This window comes from Mesoplodon mirus, assembly GCF_964341445.2.
Source record: "Mesoplodon mirus genome assembly, chromosome: 6".
NCBI lineage: Eukaryota > Metazoa > Chordata > Mammalia > Artiodactyla > Ziphiidae > Mesoplodon > Mesoplodon mirus.
The window spans coordinates 33,967,899-33,991,601 of record NC_138982.1 but is presented as its reverse complement, the minus strand read 5'-3'; the positions used below and the strand labels follow the sequence as shown (position 1 = coordinate 33,991,601).

At 36.4% G+C, this 23,703-nt stretch overlaps 1 protein-coding gene across 1 annotated transcript in view; it reads left to right on the top strand.

Moving 5' to 3' along the window:
• OSBPL11 (oxysterol binding protein like 11) overlaps positions 1 to 23,703 on the top strand; it is a 101,951-nt gene that overhangs the window by 46,337 nt on the left and 31,911 nt on the right. The window contains exons 6-10 of the mRNA XM_082625802.1: positions 1,382 to 1,583; positions 5,441 to 5,586; positions 11,463 to 11,603; positions 14,903 to 15,401; positions 18,499 to 18,685. Of these exons, the coding sequence (XP_082481928.1) occupies positions 1,382 to 1,583; positions 5,441 to 5,586; positions 11,463 to 11,603; positions 14,903 to 15,401; positions 18,499 to 18,685 (1,175 nt within the window). The remainder of the gene's footprint in view (positions 1 to 1,381; positions 1,584 to 5,440; positions 5,587 to 11,462; positions 11,604 to 14,902; positions 15,402 to 18,498; positions 18,686 to 23,703) is intronic.

The following is a 23,703-nucleotide window of genomic DNA, read 5'->3' as shown; positions in this document are numbered from 1 at the left end:
TTAATAATGGGTTTATCGGGGTGTAACGCCATTGTAAGTGGAGGAAGATCTGTATAGATACCTTCATACCCACACTTTTCATTTAACAACCTTTTTTCTGGTAAGGGTGACTGTTTGATCCAGTATTACGCATGTGTTTTCAGGGGCTGTTTCGTGTATGACACACTTAATTTGCTTGGTAGGATCATTTCGCATCTCTCTTTCACTAGCCCTCCAATGAACTGTATTAAAAATTGTCTGGAACAGAGTCTCTGAAATCTAAAAGAGTCTCTCCACTATAGAGTTTCTTTGTGAGTTAAAATAATTTCCACAGGGTGGACAATCTGAAAACCTTCTGCTCACAATTGAAAATAATTAAACATAATAAATTCAGGGGGTTTGTGTGTTTGTTTGCTTTGCCGCACCATGTGGCAGCATGCGGGATCTTAGTTCCCCCACCAGGGATCAAACCTGAACCCCCTGCAGTGGGAGCACAGAATCGTAACCACTGGACCACCAGGGCAGCCCCTAAATTCAGTTTTCATTTTTAAAAATAGGGTTGCTCATCATCGTTGTTATTCCACTGGCTCTGTTAGGAACTGTATAGATAGGCCCCCTAATCAAAAAGCGTATTGAACTCTTTTAACTTGAAAAGCTTATATCCAGTGTTTGCTTAAAATCAACCTAATGGGACCAGAAAGTTAGACTGGGAAAGCAGAAGCATGTAAACTATCATGATTTCACTGTAGGTTCAAATTGAGCCTGTCCAGATGTGCTGTGAATAAAGTGGTTGAGAGCCCAGACTGGGAATTATTTTTACATTGGAGTGAAATATCTAATGCTGCTATTAAAAATGAGCTGGGGCTTCCCTGGTGGCGCAGTGGTTGAGACTCTGCCTGCTGATGCAGGGGACACGGGTTCGTGCCCCGGTCCGGGAGGATCCCACATGCCGCAGAGCGGCTGGGTCCGTGAGCCATGGCCGCTGAGCCTGCGCGTCGGGAGCCTGCGCTCCGCAACGGGAGAGGCCACAACAGTGAGAGGCCTGTGTACTGCAAAAAAAAAACACACACACACAAAAAATGATCTGGAATGTTCTTTCTGATGACTTATATAAATGTATACTGTTAAAGAAATTTATATCAAGGTAGAAGTCTTTTGATCTTTGTTTCCGCCAAAGAAAAAGTGTAGCTGCCAAAAGTTACCGTCTTTTGAGAAGCACTATTAAATGCTTATTGAGAATAGCCAAACAAATTGAAAATAGATTTCTAGGCCTAATATGCCCCAAAAATGGCAACTGTATGTTTACATGTTATACAGAATATTGTAATTAAAATGGCAACTGTATGTATACATGTTATACAGAAATTATGAGTGGGACACACAGAATTGTTGTTTTCCTTAGATGATGACTCATGCTGAAGGACAACAAAGAGACTTAATTAGAGGAATTGAATGCCTTCCTGCTTCTGGCCATCTTAGTTCCTTGGACCAGGATCTCTTAATGCTCAAGGCTACTTCCATGGCAACTATGAACTGCTTAAATGACTGCTTTCATATTCTCCAGTTGCAGCATGCATCACATCAGAAGGGCTCATTGCCTTCAGGTAAGTTATTGCTTAAAGGTAGGACTTAACATTGCAGGTCAAAACATGGAAAGGACCAACTGTATCCGTTGTAATTCTACTCCAGAAAATCTTAATCAAAACGAAATGAATAGAAAACCAGCAAGCCTCTTGGGTTTTTAATTATCACACTAATGTTATACAAAGTCTTTTTAACTGTGTCCTTTTTCAAATCTAAAACCATTTTAGGTCTCATATAATTACATATCCCTTTAGAAACCTCAAACTCAACATGTCAAAAACTGAACTCAAAACTCACGTGTTCTATATTTCTGTTAAAGTTGGTGGCATCACTCTCTCTCGATGATCAAAGTAGAAACGTTGGAATGATTCCTTGAGTTTAGCTTTAGTCCACTATTCATTATTTCCATATTGAGATATATATATATTAAAGTCTAGAACTTCCCTGGTGGCACAGTGGTTAAGAATCCACCTGCCAACGCAGGGGACATGGGTTCAAGCCCTGGTCCGGTAAGATCCCACATGCCGCGGAGCAGCTAAGCCCGTGTGCCACAACTACTGAGCCTGCGAGACACAACTACTGAAGCCCACACGCCTAGAGCCCATGCTCTGCAACAAGAGAAACCACCGCAGTGAGAAGCCTGCGCACAGCAACGAAGACCCAACGCAGCCATAAATAAATAAATAAATAAATGATTTAAAAAAATAAAGTCTATCAGTCACCTTTCAGTTTGAAAAATAAGATGTACACAGTATTTGAGAGCACCTATTTGTTGAAATTAATTTACTGGGGAAAAGAATGTTATTGCATGGGATAACAAAAAATGAGTTTTTCTATTAAATGAGATGAATAAACTCATCATTTTAAAAATTGAGATATAATTGACATATAACATTGTGTAAGTTTAAAATGTTGATTTAATACATTTATATATTTGTATACCACCAAAGTGTTAGCTAATGCCTCAATCACATTGCATAATTGTTATTTATTTCTTCCTTTTTTTCCTTGGCCATGTCGTGAAGCTTGCAGGACCTTAGTTTCCCAGGGCTAGGCAGTGAAAGTGCCAAATTCTAACCACTGGACCACCAGGGAATTTCCTGTCATTTCTTTTTTGTAGTGAGAACATTTAGGATCTAGTCTCTTAGCAGCTTTGAAATATTTAATATAGTATTGTTGACTACATTCTCTGTGCTGTGCATTAGATCTGCAGGACTTATTCATCTTCTAGTTGCAGGTTTGTACCCTTTTAACAACATCTCCCCAACTCCCCCACTCCCATCACATTGTATTAATAGTAGTAACTTAGTGTTTCCCAATACTCATTGTTTTCTTATCCAAGGAACTCCCCTTGCTTGTGGAAGAAAGATATTTGAGGAAGATGTTGAGACTTTGTGCAGGAAAAAGTTTACCAAGTCAGATCTTGATATGGATAGGGTGTGAATCCCATCCTCATGTGTGCCTAAATTCAATATTTCAAGCTAACAAAAACAAGCTAATGGCAATTGTAGATATAGGTCAGGGCAGTATTACAGAGGCCAATAAGTTATGTATGTTCCACTTAAGGAACTCATGGTCCACTTGGGGAAGAAACATGTAAATAGTTAACTATAATATGTAAAGTGCCACTTACAATGGGAACAAAGTACTGTGGGAGAACATGTGAATGGACTAATACTTCTGGTAGAAAAAAAGTCTGGGAAAGGCACAGAAAAGCTAAGAAAACCTATTAGTTCAGGAGTGGGAGGTAGGGGAGAAGGCATTCCAAAGAGATAGAAAAGCCTAAATTGTGCACTGTGAGCATGGACTGTTGTCTTAGAGGAATTCTAAGTAGTCCAATATAAATTTTCTCTTGTTATAAAGCACTCATTATAAAAAATTTAGAAACTACCATGCAATTGAAAGAAAAATCATATGTTATCTTACCAAGCAGAAGTTGCCCCCGTGAATATATTAGTACATTCCCCACCAGGCTTTTCTTTTTTTCTTTTTAATTTTTGTTTTACCTCATGGTTGTTTGAAGATGAGTGTTTGTAAAATAGATAACCAACAAGGATATATTGTATAGCACAGGGAATTATAGCTATTATCTTATAATAACTCTTAATGGAGTATAAGCTATAAAAATACTGAATCACTATGCTGTACACCTGAAACTAATATAATATTGTAAATCAACTATACTTCAGTTAAAAAAATAAATAAATACTTGATTAATTAAATACTATGTAATTTTTTAAATTCTTAGAATTTCATTTGTGTAGTTTAAATTAATAGTCTTATTTTTTAAATGATTGCTTTGTGATTAATGAAGCATGCCCAATATAAATTTGTATTTTTTTAATTAAAAATGTGAAACACACTGTAAACTTTATAGAAGTGTTTAAAGTAAAAGGTATTCTCCCATATCACTATTTTTTGGAGCACAGATTTGTGGGTATTTGAGGGAATTAACTAATACTGGTATTTCTCACCATAAATTGCCATATTTTCCAAATTAAGTAGGTAGAAATTTATTCTTGTCAGTTGAGAATGAAGATAAAACTGTGAAGAAAAAAAACTGAATTACCTTCCCACTCAAATTTTGAAATGATCCAAGAAATGAAATCTGAATAAAAATTAGTGTTTAGTCCCATGAGGTCTTAATGTATGTTATACAAAGGCACAGCAGTAACTATTGATGTAGAAGGGTCCTGAGACCAAATGATTGGTTTGATTAGAGTTTTGTTATGGTTTATCAGTTGAGTGATCTCTTAAAACAGATCTCTTAAGTCTAGTGTTTGTGTGCATTTTATTTCGAGAAGTAAGGAAATCTAGATATTGATATTAAAAATAGACATTTCAAGGTAGGAACAAAGTGGTTTCATTTCTTTGGAATTTTGAAAGAGACCCCATGAACTTATCCAGGGCATTCCCCTAATTATGAATCCCCCCGCCAGTGCCAAGTGAAACTGAACTGAGTGGCAAGGCAAGATGCTCTGGTAGCCTGATAGGTACTTTGTAATTTATTCCTCTACTCAAGTCTGGGGTTTTGTTATAGACTAAGTAAATTCCATACTCCTTTTAATTTCTGCTGTGGTAGTCTGAGCATCCCTTAATGTAGCACTATATAACCAAGTTTCTGTGAAACCTAGATCAGCCTCTGAAATCAAATGGAACATTTTCCATTATTGATTAGGCATAGAATCCACTTTGTTAAACTAGTTGAGGGTAATAAGAGACATTGAGTCATTAATTGAGAAGATGACAGGTCTCTAAATGTGACCACTATCTTTCACTAGGTCAACTATTATTTATTCAGTAGGAGAGCCTTTCAGTTTAAAAGTATATGGAGCTTTTTTATATGATTGGAAAAAACATAATGGACATGTATTTGCAATTCGTAAATTAGATCAAGGGGGTTATCTTGATTAGTTAGAAAATTGCTACTGAGAATAAGGTTCAACCCCAAATTGAAGCAGATTTTATTGTTTCACAGTTCCAGGTTCCTCCTGTAATTGTGACTTCCTTTAGCCTAACTGCATACTTCTTATCACTAGAGGGACAGGGTTCATGCAGAAAGGCCAGCAAATCAACTGTTAGGGTAGGAATACACTTTATGATTCATAGATTTGCATAAGAAGTGAGTTTAGTCCTATTCAGGGTTGATTCATTTAAATGGTATCTGATTTCAAGTTGCAGGTTGCTGTGTTTTAAAATACCCAATCATGATGCTCATGCTAATGAGATACAAGTCACTGTCTTGCAGAGTCTCTTAACAGGTTAAATTGCTTTTAGTCTTGTAGACTCAAAAGAAAATTGTTTAATAAAATCCACATTTGCTGAACTTTCCAGATTATGAGCAAGTTTCAGCGAAAGTTTTCTCTTACTTCATCAGGAACGACAATCGAGTGGTTAGAACCAAAGATACCTTTATCAAACCACTATAAAAATGGAGCTGACCAACCCTTTGCAACTGAGCAGAGTAAGCCAGTGGCAGTCCCAGAAGAGCAGTGCGTTGCAGAATCTGGACTATTAGCAAGGGTAAGGTAATATGAACATAGAGTTTTGGAGTAAAAATTAGGAATCACTGAAAAGCATCTTTTTATTGTCAGGACATGCAAATCAACATAATGAGAGCATACTCTAGACGTTGTTCTACTTTGAACTGCACTGGCTTTGGAAGGGGTCTATTGTGTAAAACTTGTACATAGTTTTCCAGGTTAAATTATGTGGCCTTTTTAGTTTTCGTTTACTTTTGCTTCATGTAAATGTATTTTAAAAATGAAATTTGCATGTTTTTCTTTTTCTGGAAAATCGCTTTTCTAATAGAAAATTATTTACATGATATTTATCTCTTACATTTCTTAATTTATCATTATTTACTAGGTGTTTACTATTAAGTTCATAAGTTTAAAAGTTTAACATTAAGGTTTTGTTGATAGTAAGCACTTCACCAAACCAATTTTTAAAAGTGTTAGTCTACTTAAACTAGCACACAGTCTTAGGGTTTAATATTTTTATAAAGTAATATTAATTCCACGTTTCTCAGAAGCTAAAGTGTTTTCTTCTATTCATAGTTCCACCATTGTAACAAATCATACTGTTTTTTTGCCTTTTGAGTTTACATCTGTTATATTTATGGTTATCATAATTACATAGATAGTTTTGTTTTAAGCTCTTTTTACTTGCTACTTCTCATAAGTATTCTTATATGTTATTCTGGCCTATATAATAAAAGTTTTTAGGTTGAAGTAGGCTATTGAATGTCTAGGTTGTTTGTTTTTTTTTGTTCTTATAAATAATGCTATATCATTTTGTCTACTGCTTTATTTTTTTTTCTCCCCTTTATTCGGATTATTTCTTTAGGTTATATTCCCAACTAGAATTACTGAGTCAAGAGTAATGCACGGTTTATGGTTATTTATATAACAGCAAATTATTTCTTAAGAGAAACATATGACACAGGTACTTCCAAAGCTGGCAAAGGTCTTGACTCAGTGAGGCAGACAGTGGCAGTAGGGTGGGTGGGGGAGAAGAAAGAAAAAAAAATCCTTTTTTTCCTATAGCTTTTTGACTAATTCATCTGTGGAGTCAAGAAGTTAGTAAGTATTCATTAAGTTAGCTAATATGTGACAAGTCCAACATTAAGAGTTAGAGGAGACACAAAAATAGAAGACAGTTCTTTCACTGAAGAGACTTAAAATCTATTTAGAGTCACAACACCTATATACTGAAACAATGAGATGATAACATAAAGCAGTATTTTTTATTTTTTTTCATCTTATTAGATATCACTTAGATTCTTGGGATATGGGCATTCAGGGAAAGAAGAGGGGTATATGAGTAGAGTGGATGAGGAATGCTTTGGAGAGAAAGTGGAATTGAAATTGGGCTTTGAAAGGAGACAAGGTTTGAAAAGAAGAATAGTAGTACGGGAATCTCAAGATGGGGGAGTAACACAAGCAGGGATGCTAAAGCATGTGTACTTATTGCAGAAAAGGCTTGCCTGATGATTTTGAACCCAGGTCCTATCATTTACTAACATGTGGGCCAATTGATTAACCATGCTTAGCTTCCTCATCTGTAAAGCAGGGGTAGTAATACCTTATAAGATTGTTATTTAGATAAAATAAATTTAGCAGAGTACCTGGTTTATGGAAAATGACCCCAGGGTTGTTGGATTTTACAAATCCAGATGACCATTCATGTTGCATGCTATGTGGAATGATAATCCCCTGAGCACTGCTCCATAGAATACAGTGTAAATTGTGCCCCCAAGGAACATAAAACTCATGCAGAAGAATTTAGTCTTAATGTGATACATAATGAAATCATGAGCATGGGGAGGGATGCGATATGTTTAAAAAGATTGGTATATGATATGACTTGGAATTAAAGTGTGGATAGAAGGCTATGGAAGTAGAAATGAAGACAAATGAATAGGTAATGTGCATTTCAAATGAAAAATCAATTGAGCTTGTGATTGACTGGATATAGGGTTGGATCAAAGATGACTCCAAGTTTTTGAGACTAAATGATTAAAATTGTGGTGCCATTCGCAAAGCTAGCAAAATTAGGAAGAAAGAGCTTTTTGAAAGAAAAGGTTTAGTATAGTTTATGAACATGTTGAATTTTATTTGAGAAGAGGACATATGATTGTTAATGTATATGAAAAGCAACTGGAAATGATGTAACCAAAGCTTTGGAAAGAGATCAGGACTAGAGATATAATTTACAAGTGAAAAGTTATAAACTATAGGTCATATACTCCAACATTTTCATACTTCTAAATGAGAATACAAAGCATGTTGGAGGTCAGGATAGAGGCATATGTTAGAGATGGGGCACAGAGGTGGGGAGGAGAGGATCGTTGAATTTCCAAATCTTTTGAAATGTTGAGTAGACCAAGTGTATGACCTAGTGCAAATAGAAACAAATAAGTGCATAGATTTTTTTTTAATTACAAAAGACATTAGACCCCACTCAAGCATACCAGAAAAGACCTGAATTTTTCAAAAATTTCACATATGCCTTCTTTGGAATATGAGTGTCAATGCAAGCTCGAAACATACATTACAGTAGTGGAAATTTTGCTGTCAAGTGATAGAGGAGGTAAACCTCAGTGAGGCTAGAACGAAGCCCACAGTTCCTAAGTGTCCAAGTCAGAAATCAGGAAGACAAAAAAAATGGGATTAGTATGAGTTCTGCAGAATATTGGGGTTTCCCTCTGCCATGCAATCTCCAAATAGTATGAATTCCTAGAAATTCAACAGGCCTTGCCACTGTATTTGCTAACCACTCTGGGTTTTTAGGGATTTTATATGTTTGAGCATGTTTATTTGAATTTTTGTAATGCTTTTTTTTTTTTTAACCTTAAGCTTTCCGTATTTTTTTTTAATTTTATTTATTTTTGGCTGCATTGGGTCTTCATTGCTGCACGTGGGCTTTCTATAGTTGTGGCGAGCAGGGGCTACTCTTTGTTGTGGTGCACGAGCTTCTCATTGTGGTGGCTTCTTTTGTTGCGGAGCACAGGCTCTAGGAGCGGGCTTCAGTAGTTGTGGCACGTGGGCTCAGTAGTTGTGGCTCGCGGGCTCTAGAGCGCAGGCTCAGTAGTTGTGGCACACAGGCTTAGTTGCTCCGCGGCATGTGGGATCTTCCCAGACCAGGGCTCGAACCCCTGTCCCCTGCATTGGCAGGTGGATTCTTAACCACTGCGCCACCAGGGAAGCCCTAACCTTAAGCTTTTCTTTAAGAAAGGCATGACAATCTCTAAGAAGGGCCATTTCAAAAGAAAAGAGAGCTTCCAAATTCTTCCATTCACATCATGCTTTAGAATCAGTATTTAATCATGAATAGAATTCCTTTTTTTTCTATTTTAGTAAGTGGTTTGACTATTTTTATAAAAACAACAAAAACTGTATTCTTTTAGTTTTCCTACCAGATTTTTTTTTAACATCTTTATTGGAGTATAATTGCTTTACAATGGTGTGTTAGTTTCTGCTTTATAACAAAGTGAATCAGCTATATGTATACATACATCCCCATACCAGATTATATTTTATCTCTTTAGTTTAATATTATTTTCATTAGAGGAAACCACAAAGTAAACTTTGTGTATAACTTTGTGTATAATAATGTTTAAGGCTGTATTTGCATTATTAATCTGTCCTAGGTTCTGACCTCAAATGTAATAGTACCTTTCAGAAGGTTGGAGAACATTATTTAATTAAGATCTGTTAGTTTTTTTCCCCTCAACATTTCTCAAATGAAAAATTGTTATATTTGGAATTCATGTATAGAAAGAGGGATGATCGAGTTTTCCCGTTTCATAATGAGTAAACATTCACTGGTATACTTAAACTATATTGTGCAACTGACTTAGCGTAGAAAACAGGAAGTAGTTCCTGATAGACTTACTAGCCATTGAAAAGGGGAATTGAGAAACTTGCCTTTGGGATCTTTCCTCAAGGTCATAAAAACAGAAATAATTCTGATATACACAATTGTTGTGTTTGGTCTCTGAAGAAATGAACTAGACCATTATTTGATTTATCAGAATTTGAGCTAGTAAAGATTTCTTTGTTCGAAGGAGAGAGAAGAAAAATGAGAAAAACAAAGGCAAAAGAATAACCAGAAACCCATTATTCTTTAACTGTTTCACCAAGTTTTGTATTTTGTTTTTAATATCTTGCGAACATTAAGTTCTTGATTTTATGCCTGATTAGGATTCGTTTTCTTTGCCTAGCTACATAGAACAGATGGGCTTCTTGTTTGATAGGATTTGATTATGGGACGAGAAAGTTAAAGGCAGGGCTTCCCTGGTGGCGCAGTGGTTGAGAGTCCGCCTGCCGATGCAGGGGACGCGGGTTCGTGCCCCGGTCCGGGAAGATCCCACATGGCATGGAGCGGCTGGGCCCGTGAGCCATGGCCGCTGAGCCTGTGCGTCTGGAGCCCGTGCTCCGCAACGCAAGAGGCCACAACAGTGAGAGGCCCGCGTACCGCAAAAAAAAAAAAAAAAAAAAAAAAGTTAAAGGCAGAGACTATTAGCAGAATCATTTCCTTTTTAAAATCCTCCTAACTTAAAATTTAATACAATACCAAAGATAGTATACTCATGAACACTGTCTTGCACAAAGGTAATGAAAAGAAGTACCAGTGAGAGAGATGGGACACCATCCCCATATAAACATGGAAAGTGATATCTAATCAGATTATAGAATCTTGGGATTTGAAACTTTTATTTGTTGCTTAAATAGAAATAAGAAATTAGGTTTCTCTTAACCAGTTATTTGGAGCGAAGACCCTATTGAGATGAGAGTAAACATTTTTGGTTTTTCAAGGGGTTGTTTTATTGATTGAAGAGCTATGCAGAGAACATTTTGTGGCATTAAGGCTGCATAAGCGGGCTTCCCTGGTGGCGCAGTGGTTGAGAGTCCGCCTGCCGATGCAGGGGACATGGGTTCGTGCCCCAGTCCAGGAAGATCCCACATGCCGCCGAGCGGCTGGGCCTGTGAGCCATGGCCTCTGAGCCTGTGCGTCCGGAGCCTGTGCTCCGCAACGGGAGAGGCCACAACAGAGAGAGGCCTGCGTACCGCAAAAAAAAAAAAAAAAGAAAAGTGTATGAGCAACTGCAAGTTTTCTATACCTGCACCTAGAATTCTCTTCATCCCCAAAGTTTCTTCCTGACAACTCCAAGGATGCGTGAATATCTAAATATAGATTACAGAAGTTAGACTTGACATGTATAGTCACTTTAAAATTTTACTTTTATAGTGTTAGCTTAAAAATAGGGCAAATATTTAATCCTCAAAACATCTTAAATTATAGGTAGTGGTAGGGTCCCCTGGCAGGTGGTCAAAGCCTGCAAAGCCTAAGTTTCAGGTGAGACATTTTCACTCTGAAAAATCCTGTTTTCACAAAATATGTGTGTTTTATGTGTGATACTTATGACAAAACCACAATATGTTCAATGTCAGTGATAATGGGTTCATTGAAGGAAATCTATTCCATGGCCAAGTGATGGAAGTTGTATTTTCAGAAAGATTTTTGTCTGTTCTCAGATTCATTTAGGCCCAATATAAATGTCTTCATCTGATGTTTATATTTTTATTCTTTTTTTTAACATCTTTATTGGAGTATAATTGCTTTACAATGGTGTGTTAGTTTCTGCTTTATAACAAAGTGAATCAGTTATACGTATACATATGTTACCATTATCTCTTCCCTCTTGCGTCTCCCTCCCTCCACCCTCCCTATCCCACCCCTCTAGGTGGTCACAAAGCACCGAGCTGATCCCCCTGTGCTATGCGGCTGCTTCCCACTAGCTATCTATTTTACGTTTGGTAGTGTATACATGTCCATGCCACTCTCTCAATAAGCAGTAGTAACAGTAGACTTTTGCTTTATTTTGCATCAAGGAACCTGAAGAAATAAATGCAGATGATGAGGTGGAGGATACTTGTGACAACAAGGAGGATGACCTGGGAGCTGTTGAAGAGCAACGCAGTGTTATCCTACATCTCTTATCACAGCTCAAGCTGGGCATGGACTTAACAAGAGTAAGTAATGGGATAAACAGTCTCAGGAGATCATTAGATTAGGACTATACCTATGATTGTTAATGTTGTCAGGGCTTTTTAATCTTTATGAGTTGGTTTCTTAGTTGCTTGATGAGCATTTATTTTCATAAAAAATGTGATAGGTTTTTTGTGCAGCATTAAGTCACATGGCAAATAAAGACCTATAGTCTTGTTTCTGTACAAAATAAGAGGGGTCCATTGGGATACACCATTGGAAAATCTAAAGAAAAGGATATAATCCCACAAAACCATTAAAGTCATTGATATTTCTACTTTATTCTTACTTCCCATTTTGGATAGTGCATTTTGGGTATTAATCTATAACAGAGATCAGCAAACATTTTCTGTAAAGGACCAGATAATAGATATTTTTAGCTATGTGGACATAGATCTCTGTTGGAACTATACTTGACTCTTGAACAATGTAGGGGTTAGGAGCGCCAACCCCCCATGTAGTTGAAAATCCGCATATAATTTTTGACTCCCCCAAAACTTAACTACTAATAATCTGTTATTGACTCGAAGCCTTACCAATAACATAAACACTCAATTAACGCAAATTTTGTTTCTATGTATATGTATTACTAGTATATACTAGACATCAAAAATGAAAAGATAGGGCCTCCCTGGTGGCGCAGTGGTTGGGAGTCCGCCTGCCGATGCAGGGGATACGGGTTCGTGCCCCGGTCTGGGAGGATCCCATATGCCGCGGAGCGGCTGGGCCCGTGAGCCATGGCCGCTGGGCCTGCGCGTCCGGAGCCTGTGCTCCGCAGCGGGAGAGGCCACAACAGTGAGAGGCCCGCATACCGCAAAAAAAAAAAAAAAAAAAAAAAAAGGAAAGATAATGTGAAAAAAATTTATATTTATTTACAGATATAATGATTCATGCATTGATAATGAAGAAGCAGCAGTATGATTGCTTTATGGTAGCCTAGTGTAATCAGCTTCATGGTAGCCTAGTCTATACACTAATGAATGAATTGTTATAAAATTTTTATGACATACAGTATTGCAGTCATATTCATGAAACAATATTGGAAACATTGTTACATTTTTTTTAAAAACCCACATACCTGTGATAATACACAGTTTTTCTCTCATTGTGAGAGAGGTACGGTACTTTAATTCTTTGAGAGCGAGGTTATAAAACAGCAAGAAAATGAGGTTATAAAACAGTAAGAAAACTAACATATTATTCATTTTATATTACATATTACTCACCTTAAGCCTGTGTAAGAATAGACTATCCAATACAAGTCTTGCACATGATGTTCTACATGGATATTTTTGTATGTTTATTGGAAAAAATCCATGTATAAGTGGACCTGCAGTTCAAACCCATATTGTTTAAGGATCAGCAGTACTCAGCTCAGCCTTTGTAGTGTGAAAGCAGCCATAGATGATATGTTGGATGGGCATGGATGTATTTCAGCAAAAGTTTATTTACACAAACAGGATGCCAGATTTGGCCCAAAGGCCCTAGTTTGCAAACCCCTGGTCTACAGCCTTGCTACTTTAAAAGTGTGGCCTGAATTAATTTGATAGTGAGAGTCCTTTCACTATATATGTGTATATCAAATCACTACAGTATACACTTTAAATATCTTACAGTTTTATTTGTCAATTATGCCGTAATAAAACTGAAAGAAGAAAAAAAGTGTGGTCTGAAGATCAGTAGCATCACCATCACCTGAGAACTTGTTAGAAACGCATAATCTCAGCCCCCAATCTCAAAGTTAGAGAACCAGAATCTTCATTTCAGTAATATGTATATATACATTAAAGTTTGAGAAGCACTGATCTATAGCTTTTAATTTTAGGCCCATCTTCTCCATTCCCAGTTTATCTAATTAGTGTGCCTTAATTTGTTTTAACAATTAATCCATGACATTGATTTAAAAAGCCAGTAAGGTTCAAAACCTATGTATGTCAAACATTTACTACTGTGGAATTACATACTTTGAGTTACTATTGACACTACTTTGCATTCGTGTGGGATTTCAAAATTGACTTCTCAAGGTATATTTCAAATTGAGGTTTTTGAAGGTAGTGGAAGTGTAAATTAAAAGGTTGTTTAATTCCAGTGAGTTACTCACCTGAAAACGCAACTTAAATATAGAAAGCATTTTACCTTTAGCATTCACTTTGAAGCATTTCAAAATCAAAAACACATTTCTTTCTTTACTTAGACGTGTAGTAATTATAGGAGGGTTTTTAAGTAAATTGATTGAATTAATAGCCTACTGAGAAGCAGACATTTTAGGAATAAAGAAACCCATTTAAACATTCATCTTCTAACCTTAGTATTCAACTGGGTATCATTTTTATTCTAGAAATATTTTTTATATTAGTGGTTCAGAAAAGACTATTAGTTGTAAAATAGGTTAAAATGAGCAGTCAAGTAAGGAGTTTATTTGTTTATTATGGTATTTGCTGTCCCTTAGTAGATTTAGGTTTGTAAGGCATAAGAACAGTGTTGGGGTTTATGAGGCATAAGAACATTTGAAAAGAATGTTCTGTGATAATAATCCAGATGGTAAAGTCTCTCTTGACATGAATAATGAATTTAATATCATTTCCCCACATTTGTGCATTGTTAATTGGAGAAATACATATGTATTGTATTTATATATAAAATCATTAGCATTAACTGATCACAAATTATGAACAGCCATATAACATTTAAAAGAATGGTACTTTTTGAGCAACATTAAAGAACCTGGTGACTAAACTGCAGTCACATATACCTCCTGTCTAACAATGACACTGATACAACAGATGTTTATCAAGCCCCTCTTATATTCCAGACACTGTGCTAGGTGCTGGGGCTACAGCAACCAAGAAGGTAACCACGGTCCTGGCTTGCATGTTGTGAATAAGTAATAGCCATTTTCCTCATTATTTTGTTCTTTTTAAAGTAATATTATAGGGACTTCCCTGGTGATGCAGTGGTTAAGAATCCCCCTGTTAATGCAGGGGACACAGGTTTGATCCCTGCTCCGGGAAGATCCCACATGCCACGGAGCAACAAAGCCCGTGTGCCGCAACTACTGAGCCTGCGCTCTAGAGCCTGTGAGCCACAACTGCTGAGCCCACGAGCCATAACTACTGAAGCCCGCATGCCTAGAGTCCTTGCTCTGCCACAAGAGAAGCCACTGCAATGAGAAGCCTGTGCACCGCAACAAAGAGTAGCCCGTCAATTCTCTGAAGATACTAATTCCTGTTTTTTCATATTGCTCTCTCTGGTTGATTTGCTGTTGTTCTTGTTGTTGTTTCAGGTGGTGCTGCCTACGTTTATCCTAGAGAAGCGTTCCCTGTTGGAAATGTATGCAGACTTTATGTCTCATCCAGACCTGCTTATAGCCATCTCTGATGGAGCTACAGCTGAGGACAGAATGATTCGTTTTGTTGAATACTACCTTACCTCATTTCATGAAGGCCGTAAGGGAGCCATTGCTAAGAAACCGTACAATCCTATCATCGGAGAAACGTTTCACTGTTCCTGGAGGATGCCAAAACACGATGTAGCATCCAGTGTCATTAGCAGCTCTTCCACCCAGGCTGTCACAAATCATGCTCCTCCATCAGAGGAAGCTTTGAGCCAGGTGGGATCAGACTGTTACACAGTCAGATTTGTTGCTGAGCAGGTTTCCCATCATCCTCCAGTCTCAGGATTTTATGCAGAATGTGCAGAGAGGAAGATGTGCGTAAATGCGCACGTCTGGACTAAGAGCAAATTCTTAGGCATGTCGATAGGTGTGACGATGGTTGGGGAAGGTAAGTAGAAAAATTATTCTCCAATTTTTAATATCAAACTATAACCTTAAATTTGGGGAAGCTAGAGAAATATTAGTTATAAAGTTGAACTGCTATGTGTACCACTTTTTTCCCAATTCCTAGTATGTTTCAGAATACTGGTGGTGGGGGGAGGGGGCATATCTGTCAACAAATATAAATTCTTTTTTTTAACTGTTTTTTCTGACTTTAAATGTAAATTATTTTTATTACAGAAAATTTAGAAAACTTAAAAAAGTATCAAGGAGAAAATACAAGTATCTCTAATCCTTTCATCCAGAGATAGATAAATTTAGCTAGTATTCTGTATTTTTTCTATGTGTGTATGTTCATACTTTTAGTTTTATAAAATTAGGATTCTCTCTATGTAGTTTTTTGTCCTCCTTTTTTGCACTGAATATTCATTTTCCCAAGTTATTGATAATGCTTTAAAACATGTTTTTGTTATTATAAACAGCACTCAAGAAATATTTTCAAGGTAAATCTATATCTACATCCTTTGTATTTCATAGGAGATATTCATAGAATATTTTAAAATATATTGCCAAACTTTATATCTACTCCAGCAAATGATTATGAAAAAACAATTTAAGGAAATACAATATTTTTTGGGTAAGAATAGAAAAAACAAATTAACAACAACAAAAATATCTCCACAGAAATCATTGCAGAGTTAATGAAAATATAATGGTCTGCCATTTTAATGTTAAGGAACACTCTCGTGCATAGGAAAATTTGTTCTAAATATAAACTTACAGTATAAGCATGGCATAATTAAGCTTATGACCCTAACATTTTGAAATTGGGTTATTTTAGCCTTGAAGAAAATATATTATCCCCTTTTTAAGCTTTCCTCATCTTTAACTCCTGTTGTGCTGTGAGTCTTACCAATTTCCAAATGTTTCAAACTAATCAAAACTTTTATAACATTAGAAGGTATTTTATTAGTTAAAAAAAAAAAGTTTGCTATCTCTAGTTATAAGCTGCATCACATTAACCCTAAGCTCTTCACAAATCAGTTTACTTACTTTAGAGATGAAAAACCTGAAGCCTAGAGGTGATGGGATGTGTCCAGGATCATAGAAGTTAAGGCATAGTCGGAATTAGCCCCTCATTCTTTGACACACTCTCCCCGAGGACAGTTACTCTTACCAGTTCATGGAACAGAGAGTATCTGGTGATAGTATCCTCTCCCACTCCAAGAAAGGAAATACCTCAAGAAATGAGGAAAAGCATTAATATCTTAACCATGCATTGAGAAGGATGTATATGATAGTTATTTTTTGATTTGCTAGTTATATATTCATGGATTTGCCTTTTTAAAATTAAATTGCTATTGACACTCTCAACAGAAAGTAAATTAAATCAGAGAATGGAACTTCTGACAGTTTATTTTGCTTCTATCAGCAGCCATGTTTTTATTGAAAAGTAGGGGAAAATTCTGTTTAATTATCTGATAAATGAGATTTTAGAATACTTTGAGTCTCAGTTATCCTAACTAGTCTTATTTTCCCATTCGGTAGAAACTGATTATATATTTCTTAGACGTTAAATTCCATAGTGAATATTACTTATGTTAACTACATTCCTAGAAATCAAAGATCATGAATCTAGTTTATAAGGCCAAATGTTTTTAGAAAAGTATGTGATATCCTTTCCAACTTAGAATTAATCAACAGTTATTATTAAATACTTGAAATATAACCAAGTATGTTATGTATGTCTTCCCACAGCTCCCATTATATATAAATATATCACATACAGAGCCATGTTCCTTTTCAAATGGCTCAATATTAATTGTTGCCCATTGTGAAAACTGTTAAGGGCAATACAAATTAATAGTTGGCGTTGCTTTATGTAAAGTAGACTACTTTAGAATCTCAGTCTGTCTATTTGTTTATCCTAAAAATAGACTATATTAAAATATTTATTATAATTTTTGCCCTTATTTGTGAACATTAAGAACACAGTAGTTAACGAGCATTCATTAAGACAGACATGCCAGGGCTTCCCTGGTGGCGCAGTGGTTGAGAGTCCGCCTGCCGATGCAGGGGACACGGGTTCGTGCCCCGGTCCGGGAGGATCCCACATGCCGCAGAGCGGCTGGGCCCGTGAGCCATGGCAGCTGAGCCTGCGTGTCCGGAGCCTGTGCTCCTCAACGGGAGGGGCCACAACAGTGAGAGGCCCGCGTACCGCAAAAAGAAAAAAAAAAAAAGAGAGACATGTCATCATAGTTCAGACTAGTAGTACACATCCAGTTCGGTATTTGTTTTTATGGTGAACTAGGTAATAAGCTTAGGTTAGTAATGTAGCTCAAGTCTCCTTAATGTCTCTTAATTATCTAGTATAGATTGATTATTCATTTATATAATTCCCCTTTTTTTTGTAATTCCCTTTTTTATATGTTTTTTAAAGCCATCTTTATAGCATCACTTAATATGGAACAACCCCATTAGAATAATATTTGTTTGAAAACTACCACTTCTAACTCTTGTAGCTTCACCTTAAATACTTCAGAATTTGGCAAACAAAATTATTATGAAGACCTTAATTTATATCATAAAATTACTTTTTTTCTTTCTTAATATGCATAGAATAGAATGAAGAACACTTTCTCCCCCCCCTTGCCCCCCATCATACCATCTGAGATTAAGGTCTATGACTCTATAATGTTAGGTATTTAGTTATTCCAAAAACTGCTTAAGTTATTAGTACTAACTAATGATCAGATCTTATGATGATACAGTATAGCATGGACTTAAATTCTGACTTAAGGTTTTATTTTACTTTTAGGAGCATTAGAGAGAACTCTTAAACAGTTTCCACTGCAACATTTTCTGGTCCCATGAACCCCAAAGGGATAATAAAGTCATAATGAAAGTAACCTCGATTCACTATTACTAGGAATTGTTGTCAAATACAATTGTAAATGAAGCCAATTTCATCCAAAGCTAAAAGAAAATTAAGCAAAATTATGATGTTCATTTACCAGGCAGGAGAAAAACTTAATATGGATTTTTCATAGTTGTCTTTTTTTTTTTTTTTAAGATATTAACCACTTTTATGTTTTCACATTCAGGAGTCCTCAGTCTACTAGAGCATGGAGAAGAATATACGTTTTCTCTACCTTGTGCATATGCCCGGTCAATTTTAACTGTTCCTTGGGTAGAACTGGGTGGCAAAGTCAGTGTCAACTGTGCAAAAACTGGGTATTCAGCCAGCATCACTTTTCATACTAAGCCATTTTATGGTGGCAAACTGCACCGGTAAGAATATTTTAGTGATACCTGGCTCTTATTCTATCAGTTTGATCTTGTATTATAACTCCTTATTCTTTTTCTGCTTTGTTTTATGTGAAATGGGATTGGATTTTTATTCATGTTTATTTTTTGTTTAATATATTTGATCTTTGAAGGCATTCTGGAACTCACAATCTGGTTTTTTTTTTTTTTTTTTTTTTTTTTTTTTTTTTTTTGCTGTACGCGGGCCTCTCATTGCTGTGGCCTCTCCCGTTGCGGAGCACAGGCTCCGGACACACAGGCTCCGCGGCCATGGCTCGCGGGCCCAGCCGCTCCGCGGCATGTGGGATCTTCCGGGATCGGGGCACGAACCCGTGTCCCCTGCATCGGCAGGCGGACTCTCAACCACTGCGCCACCAGGGAAGCCCTCACAATCTGGTTTTAAAATAGTGACAGATCTATTTTCTCTTGTAAACTAGAACTCCTAACAAATGGATATGTAGCTTCTGGTCCAATTTCTGCCTTTAAAGGGATTCAGACTTGGATCCAGACCTCAGTAGAGGTAGTATCGCTACAAGTTAGGATGAAAATACATCTAATCATAAAAAATAGTTCAAGAAGCACAATATGGAAGCCAATATCTTAGGCACCAGTATTGAATGTAGCTTTGTTCTAATTCCATCTAGGAATCGGCCAGTTATTATACCCCTTTAGTGGCTTGTTGGTCTTTTCAGCACTCGTCCAGATCACCCAACTACATGAAGATAAGTTTTCTAATAGGATCCTCAAAAGGATACTGACTCTTTCCTTAAGCTTTTGGTGTCTATTCTGTCTGTCCTGAAGTAGGAATAGTTTTCTTTTTCTACAAAGCTTTTATTGAAGAATAACATACATACAAAAGTATAGAAGCTGATTTGGGGCCATTTCAAATAGTGCTGCTAGAACATTGTGAATGTATGTATGAATTTCTGTTTGGTAGATACCTAGGAGTGGAATTGCTGGGCTGTAGGGAATGAAACTTTAACTTTATTACTGCCAAACAGTTTTCTTACATGGTTATACCAAAATGCACTCTCTTCAGTCACGTATGAGACTTTCAGTGCATATAGCTATTTTACTTCTTCACCGGACAACTGGTACTCAACAATCTTAGAAGTGGAAAGAAAGATTTATTGGCTCCCAGGCATTGAATGGGCCTTAAAAAACACAGATTTCAAAAACACTGAAGCAGAGAATTAAAAATAAAATTACAGATCACCCAAACAGAATCACTGGAGATTGTCAGAATAGTCGCCTTTTATCCTTAGAGAAGGTTTTAATATGGTTCACACTTCGTTATATGTGCTTCTACTTACTCCTCTCACCATAGTGATCACAGGATTCAAACTTTACAGTTAGAAGGGACTTTAGAAGTCACTACACCAACATTTGCTAGGTGTCTAAATCCTTTTGCATCATACCTGATAACTGATCTGTTCATTGTGTTGGTACATTATTATTAGTACCGAACTCATAATGCATGAGGCAGCCTATTCCATTTTCAGACTCCCCTTATTTATATGAAGTTAAAGTTGAAATCTATATCCCTGTAACATTCCTGCATTGGTGAAACCATTCTTGAAAGTATATAATTGAGTCAAATGCTTAGGGGACACAACTACAGTGATAAATTTTCCAAGTCCAGCACTTTTTATTGACAATGATATTGATGAATTTCTTTTCTTTTTTTTAATTGAAGTATATTTGATTTATAATATTGTGTTTCAGGTATATAAGACAGTAATTCAGTATTTTTGCAGATTATATTCCATTATAGGTTATTACAAGATAATGGGTATAATTCCCTGTGCTATATAATATATCTTTGTTGCTTATCTATTTTATATGTAGTATCAACAGTTTGTTAATCCCATACCCCTAATTTGCCCCTCCCCCACTTCCTTCTCCCTTTTGTTAACTACAAGTTTGTTTTCTATATCTGTGAGTCTTGTTTCTGTTTTGCATATACATTCATTTGTATTATTTCTTAGATTCCACATATACGTGATATCATATAGTATTTGTCTTTCTCTATCTGACTTACTTCACTAAGCATAATATTCTCTAGGTCCATCCATGTTGTTGCAAATGGCAATATTTCATTCTTTTTTATGGCTGAGTAATACTCTGTTTTTTTAAGATATATATCACATCTTTTTTTTTTAATATATATATATATATATATTTATTTATTTATCTATTTGGCTGCTCCGGGTCTTAGTTGCAGCATGTGGGATCTTTGTTGCGTCATGCAGACTCTTAGTTGTGGCATGCAAACTCTTAGTTGCAGCATGCATGTGGGATCTAGTTCCCCGACCAGGGATCAAACCCTGGCCCCCTGCATCGGGAGTGTGTAGTCTTACCCACTGGGCCACCAGGGAAGTCCACGACTGTGGACTTTTTTGAAATCATTATTATTCATCATAAGGTTCCTCTCCTCTGTGAACTTTCTTGGGTTGATTAAGAGATAAAATCCCTTTTAAGGATTTCCCATATTTATTCTATCCATATGCATTATCACATGTTAAGCCATGAGTGAGAACTTTCCCATATTTATTATGATTCAGTGGGTTCCTTTCCATTATTAAATCTCTGCTACCAAGAAGGAAATAAGAGGCTGTTAAAGGCTTTCCCACATACGTTCATTTGTTTTCTACATATGAATTTTCTGATAGTTTTCAGTTAACACCTATTTCGTATCTAGTACACATAATGTTACCTCACTTGCATGTTCAGAATTTTCTTCAAATTTTGTAACAGCTCAACTATATGATAGCTATTCTGATTAATTTTTAAGTCTTGATTATGTTTCAAACGTCCCTTTATAAAAACTCAGATTATAGTTTTGAGCTCAGGTTAATTTTTTTGTCAAATGCAGAATATCCAAACATTTGTCCTGAACCAGTGCTTTATCTTGCCTTAAATTATAATAATAAATATAAGCTATAATTTATCATATTGCCAGGACTACCTTAATTTAGAGAATCAAAATTCATCCCCCAAATCTTACCATTGCCATGACATTTAGATGGCTCCTTGCTGCAAATATCCTGCATAGAAATTTTCTCTTGGTTTTCATACTTTGACTCTTTTAAGACTCCTAATAATTTTAGATAGATATCCTTGGTTTGTTAGTGATCAGTCATTATATTTGCCATCTTATTTCTTTGAATTTCTTATTTAAATTGGCTTCTTTTCTCCCTTCATACTTTTTTACCTATCCACAAGGCCACAAGTATTGGATCTTTTTGTTACTTGGAAGTATACTTTTGGTTGACTCCAAAGTTTCCTCATTTTTTCCGCTCTGATTTCCCTTAAGACCAATGGTTTTACCTAATTTCTCGTTTAAAAGATTCATATTTGGGGCTTCCCTGGTGGCGCAGGGGTTGAGAGTCCGCCTGCCAATGCAGGGGACACGGGTTTGTGCCCCGGTCCGGGAAGATCCCACATGCCGCAGAGTGGCTAGGCCTGTGAGCCATGGCTGCTGAGCCTGGGTGTCCGGAGCCTGTGCTGCGCAATGGGAGAGGCCACAACAGCGAGAGGCCCGCGTACCGCAAAAAAAAAAAAAAAAAAATTCATATTTGAAACAGACTTCTCTATTTTGTTATCTTTTCTTCTTCAGTTTTATAGAATATTTTAACTGACTCTTTTTCATGTCTTTATTAATAACCATGCCTCCCTCCTCAGACATAGCCTAGTTTTTCTACTGCTGTCTGCAATCAGGCAGACACATTATCTGCTGTCTGCATTTGATATAAATATATTATCTTCCACTTGTCTTTCCTTACTCCCTCATTTTCCACAACTCTCTCTGATGGAGCCAGACAGGCCTAGTTAACTATTCCTCATGCCCTTGTCCATCTCCTGATCCCATTTTCCACACTCACTTTAGGATGGTGATTTTTTAAATATATGTAGCAGTATAATGGCATTAAGATTTATGTTAACTAACTGCTAAGTGGCATACTTTTCTGCACACTGAAGATATAGAAAAGTAAAAAGACAATCTCTGCCTAAGGTTTTAGTCTAATATTAGAATGCAGGACCCTATCTTTGGAAAGCATTTATAAGGCTTTTAGGAAAAACTCATGTATAATAGACAATTAAAAGTAAAGTCTGTTATTATAGTCACCATAGTGATGGAAAAGGACAATAATGCTGTGAACCTGGGATTAGGTAATTATTGTACCTGAAAATACTCTTCTGCTAAAGTAAAAAGAGCAACATGATACTCAACATACTTCTTATTGTCTGATAAAGGACGCCTATCACTTTTTCAGGAGAGACAAACTACTTTCCTGGTATTAAATTTTGAAGGGATTTGTATCAAGTATTCTTATGTAGTGGCATTGAGTAACATAATAGGACAATGTCGTCTTTAGTTCTGCATAAGATGTAATTCCCTTCATGTGGTATTTCTTACATATACATCAATAAAACCCAAAGCTGAAGTCTTAACTTTCAATCTTTAAATAAAATTTTTCTATATGAAGCCAAGTTAATATATCCAATGATTTTCTGGTATTCTAAATAGCTATAGAGACAGGGTCTAGATAATCTAAAAAGTCAACTTGGGGACTTCCCTGGTGGTCCAGTGGATAGACTCCACGCTCCCAATGCAGGGGGCCCAGGTTCGATCCCTGGTCAGGGAACTAGATCCTGCATGTCGAAACGAAGATCCTGCCCGCGGCAACAAAGATCCTGCGTGCTGCAACTAAGACTTACTTTGCGCAGCCAAATAAATAAGTAAATATAAAAAAAAAGTCAACTTGATGTCGTTCTTAGAAAGTGAGACAGTAAACGCCTTAGCGCTTATCAGTTTTCCTCACTTTAGAGATGAGTAGGATGACAACTTAAAATTTAACTCTTTGGTAAGTATTTTAAAGGCAGCGTATTCCATATCATTATTTGATACAAGACCTAGATTTATATGCTTTAGATATTTAGATATTCATTTACATATTGTCTGTGATTGCTTTCCTGCTACAGTGAGAGAGTCAAGTTGT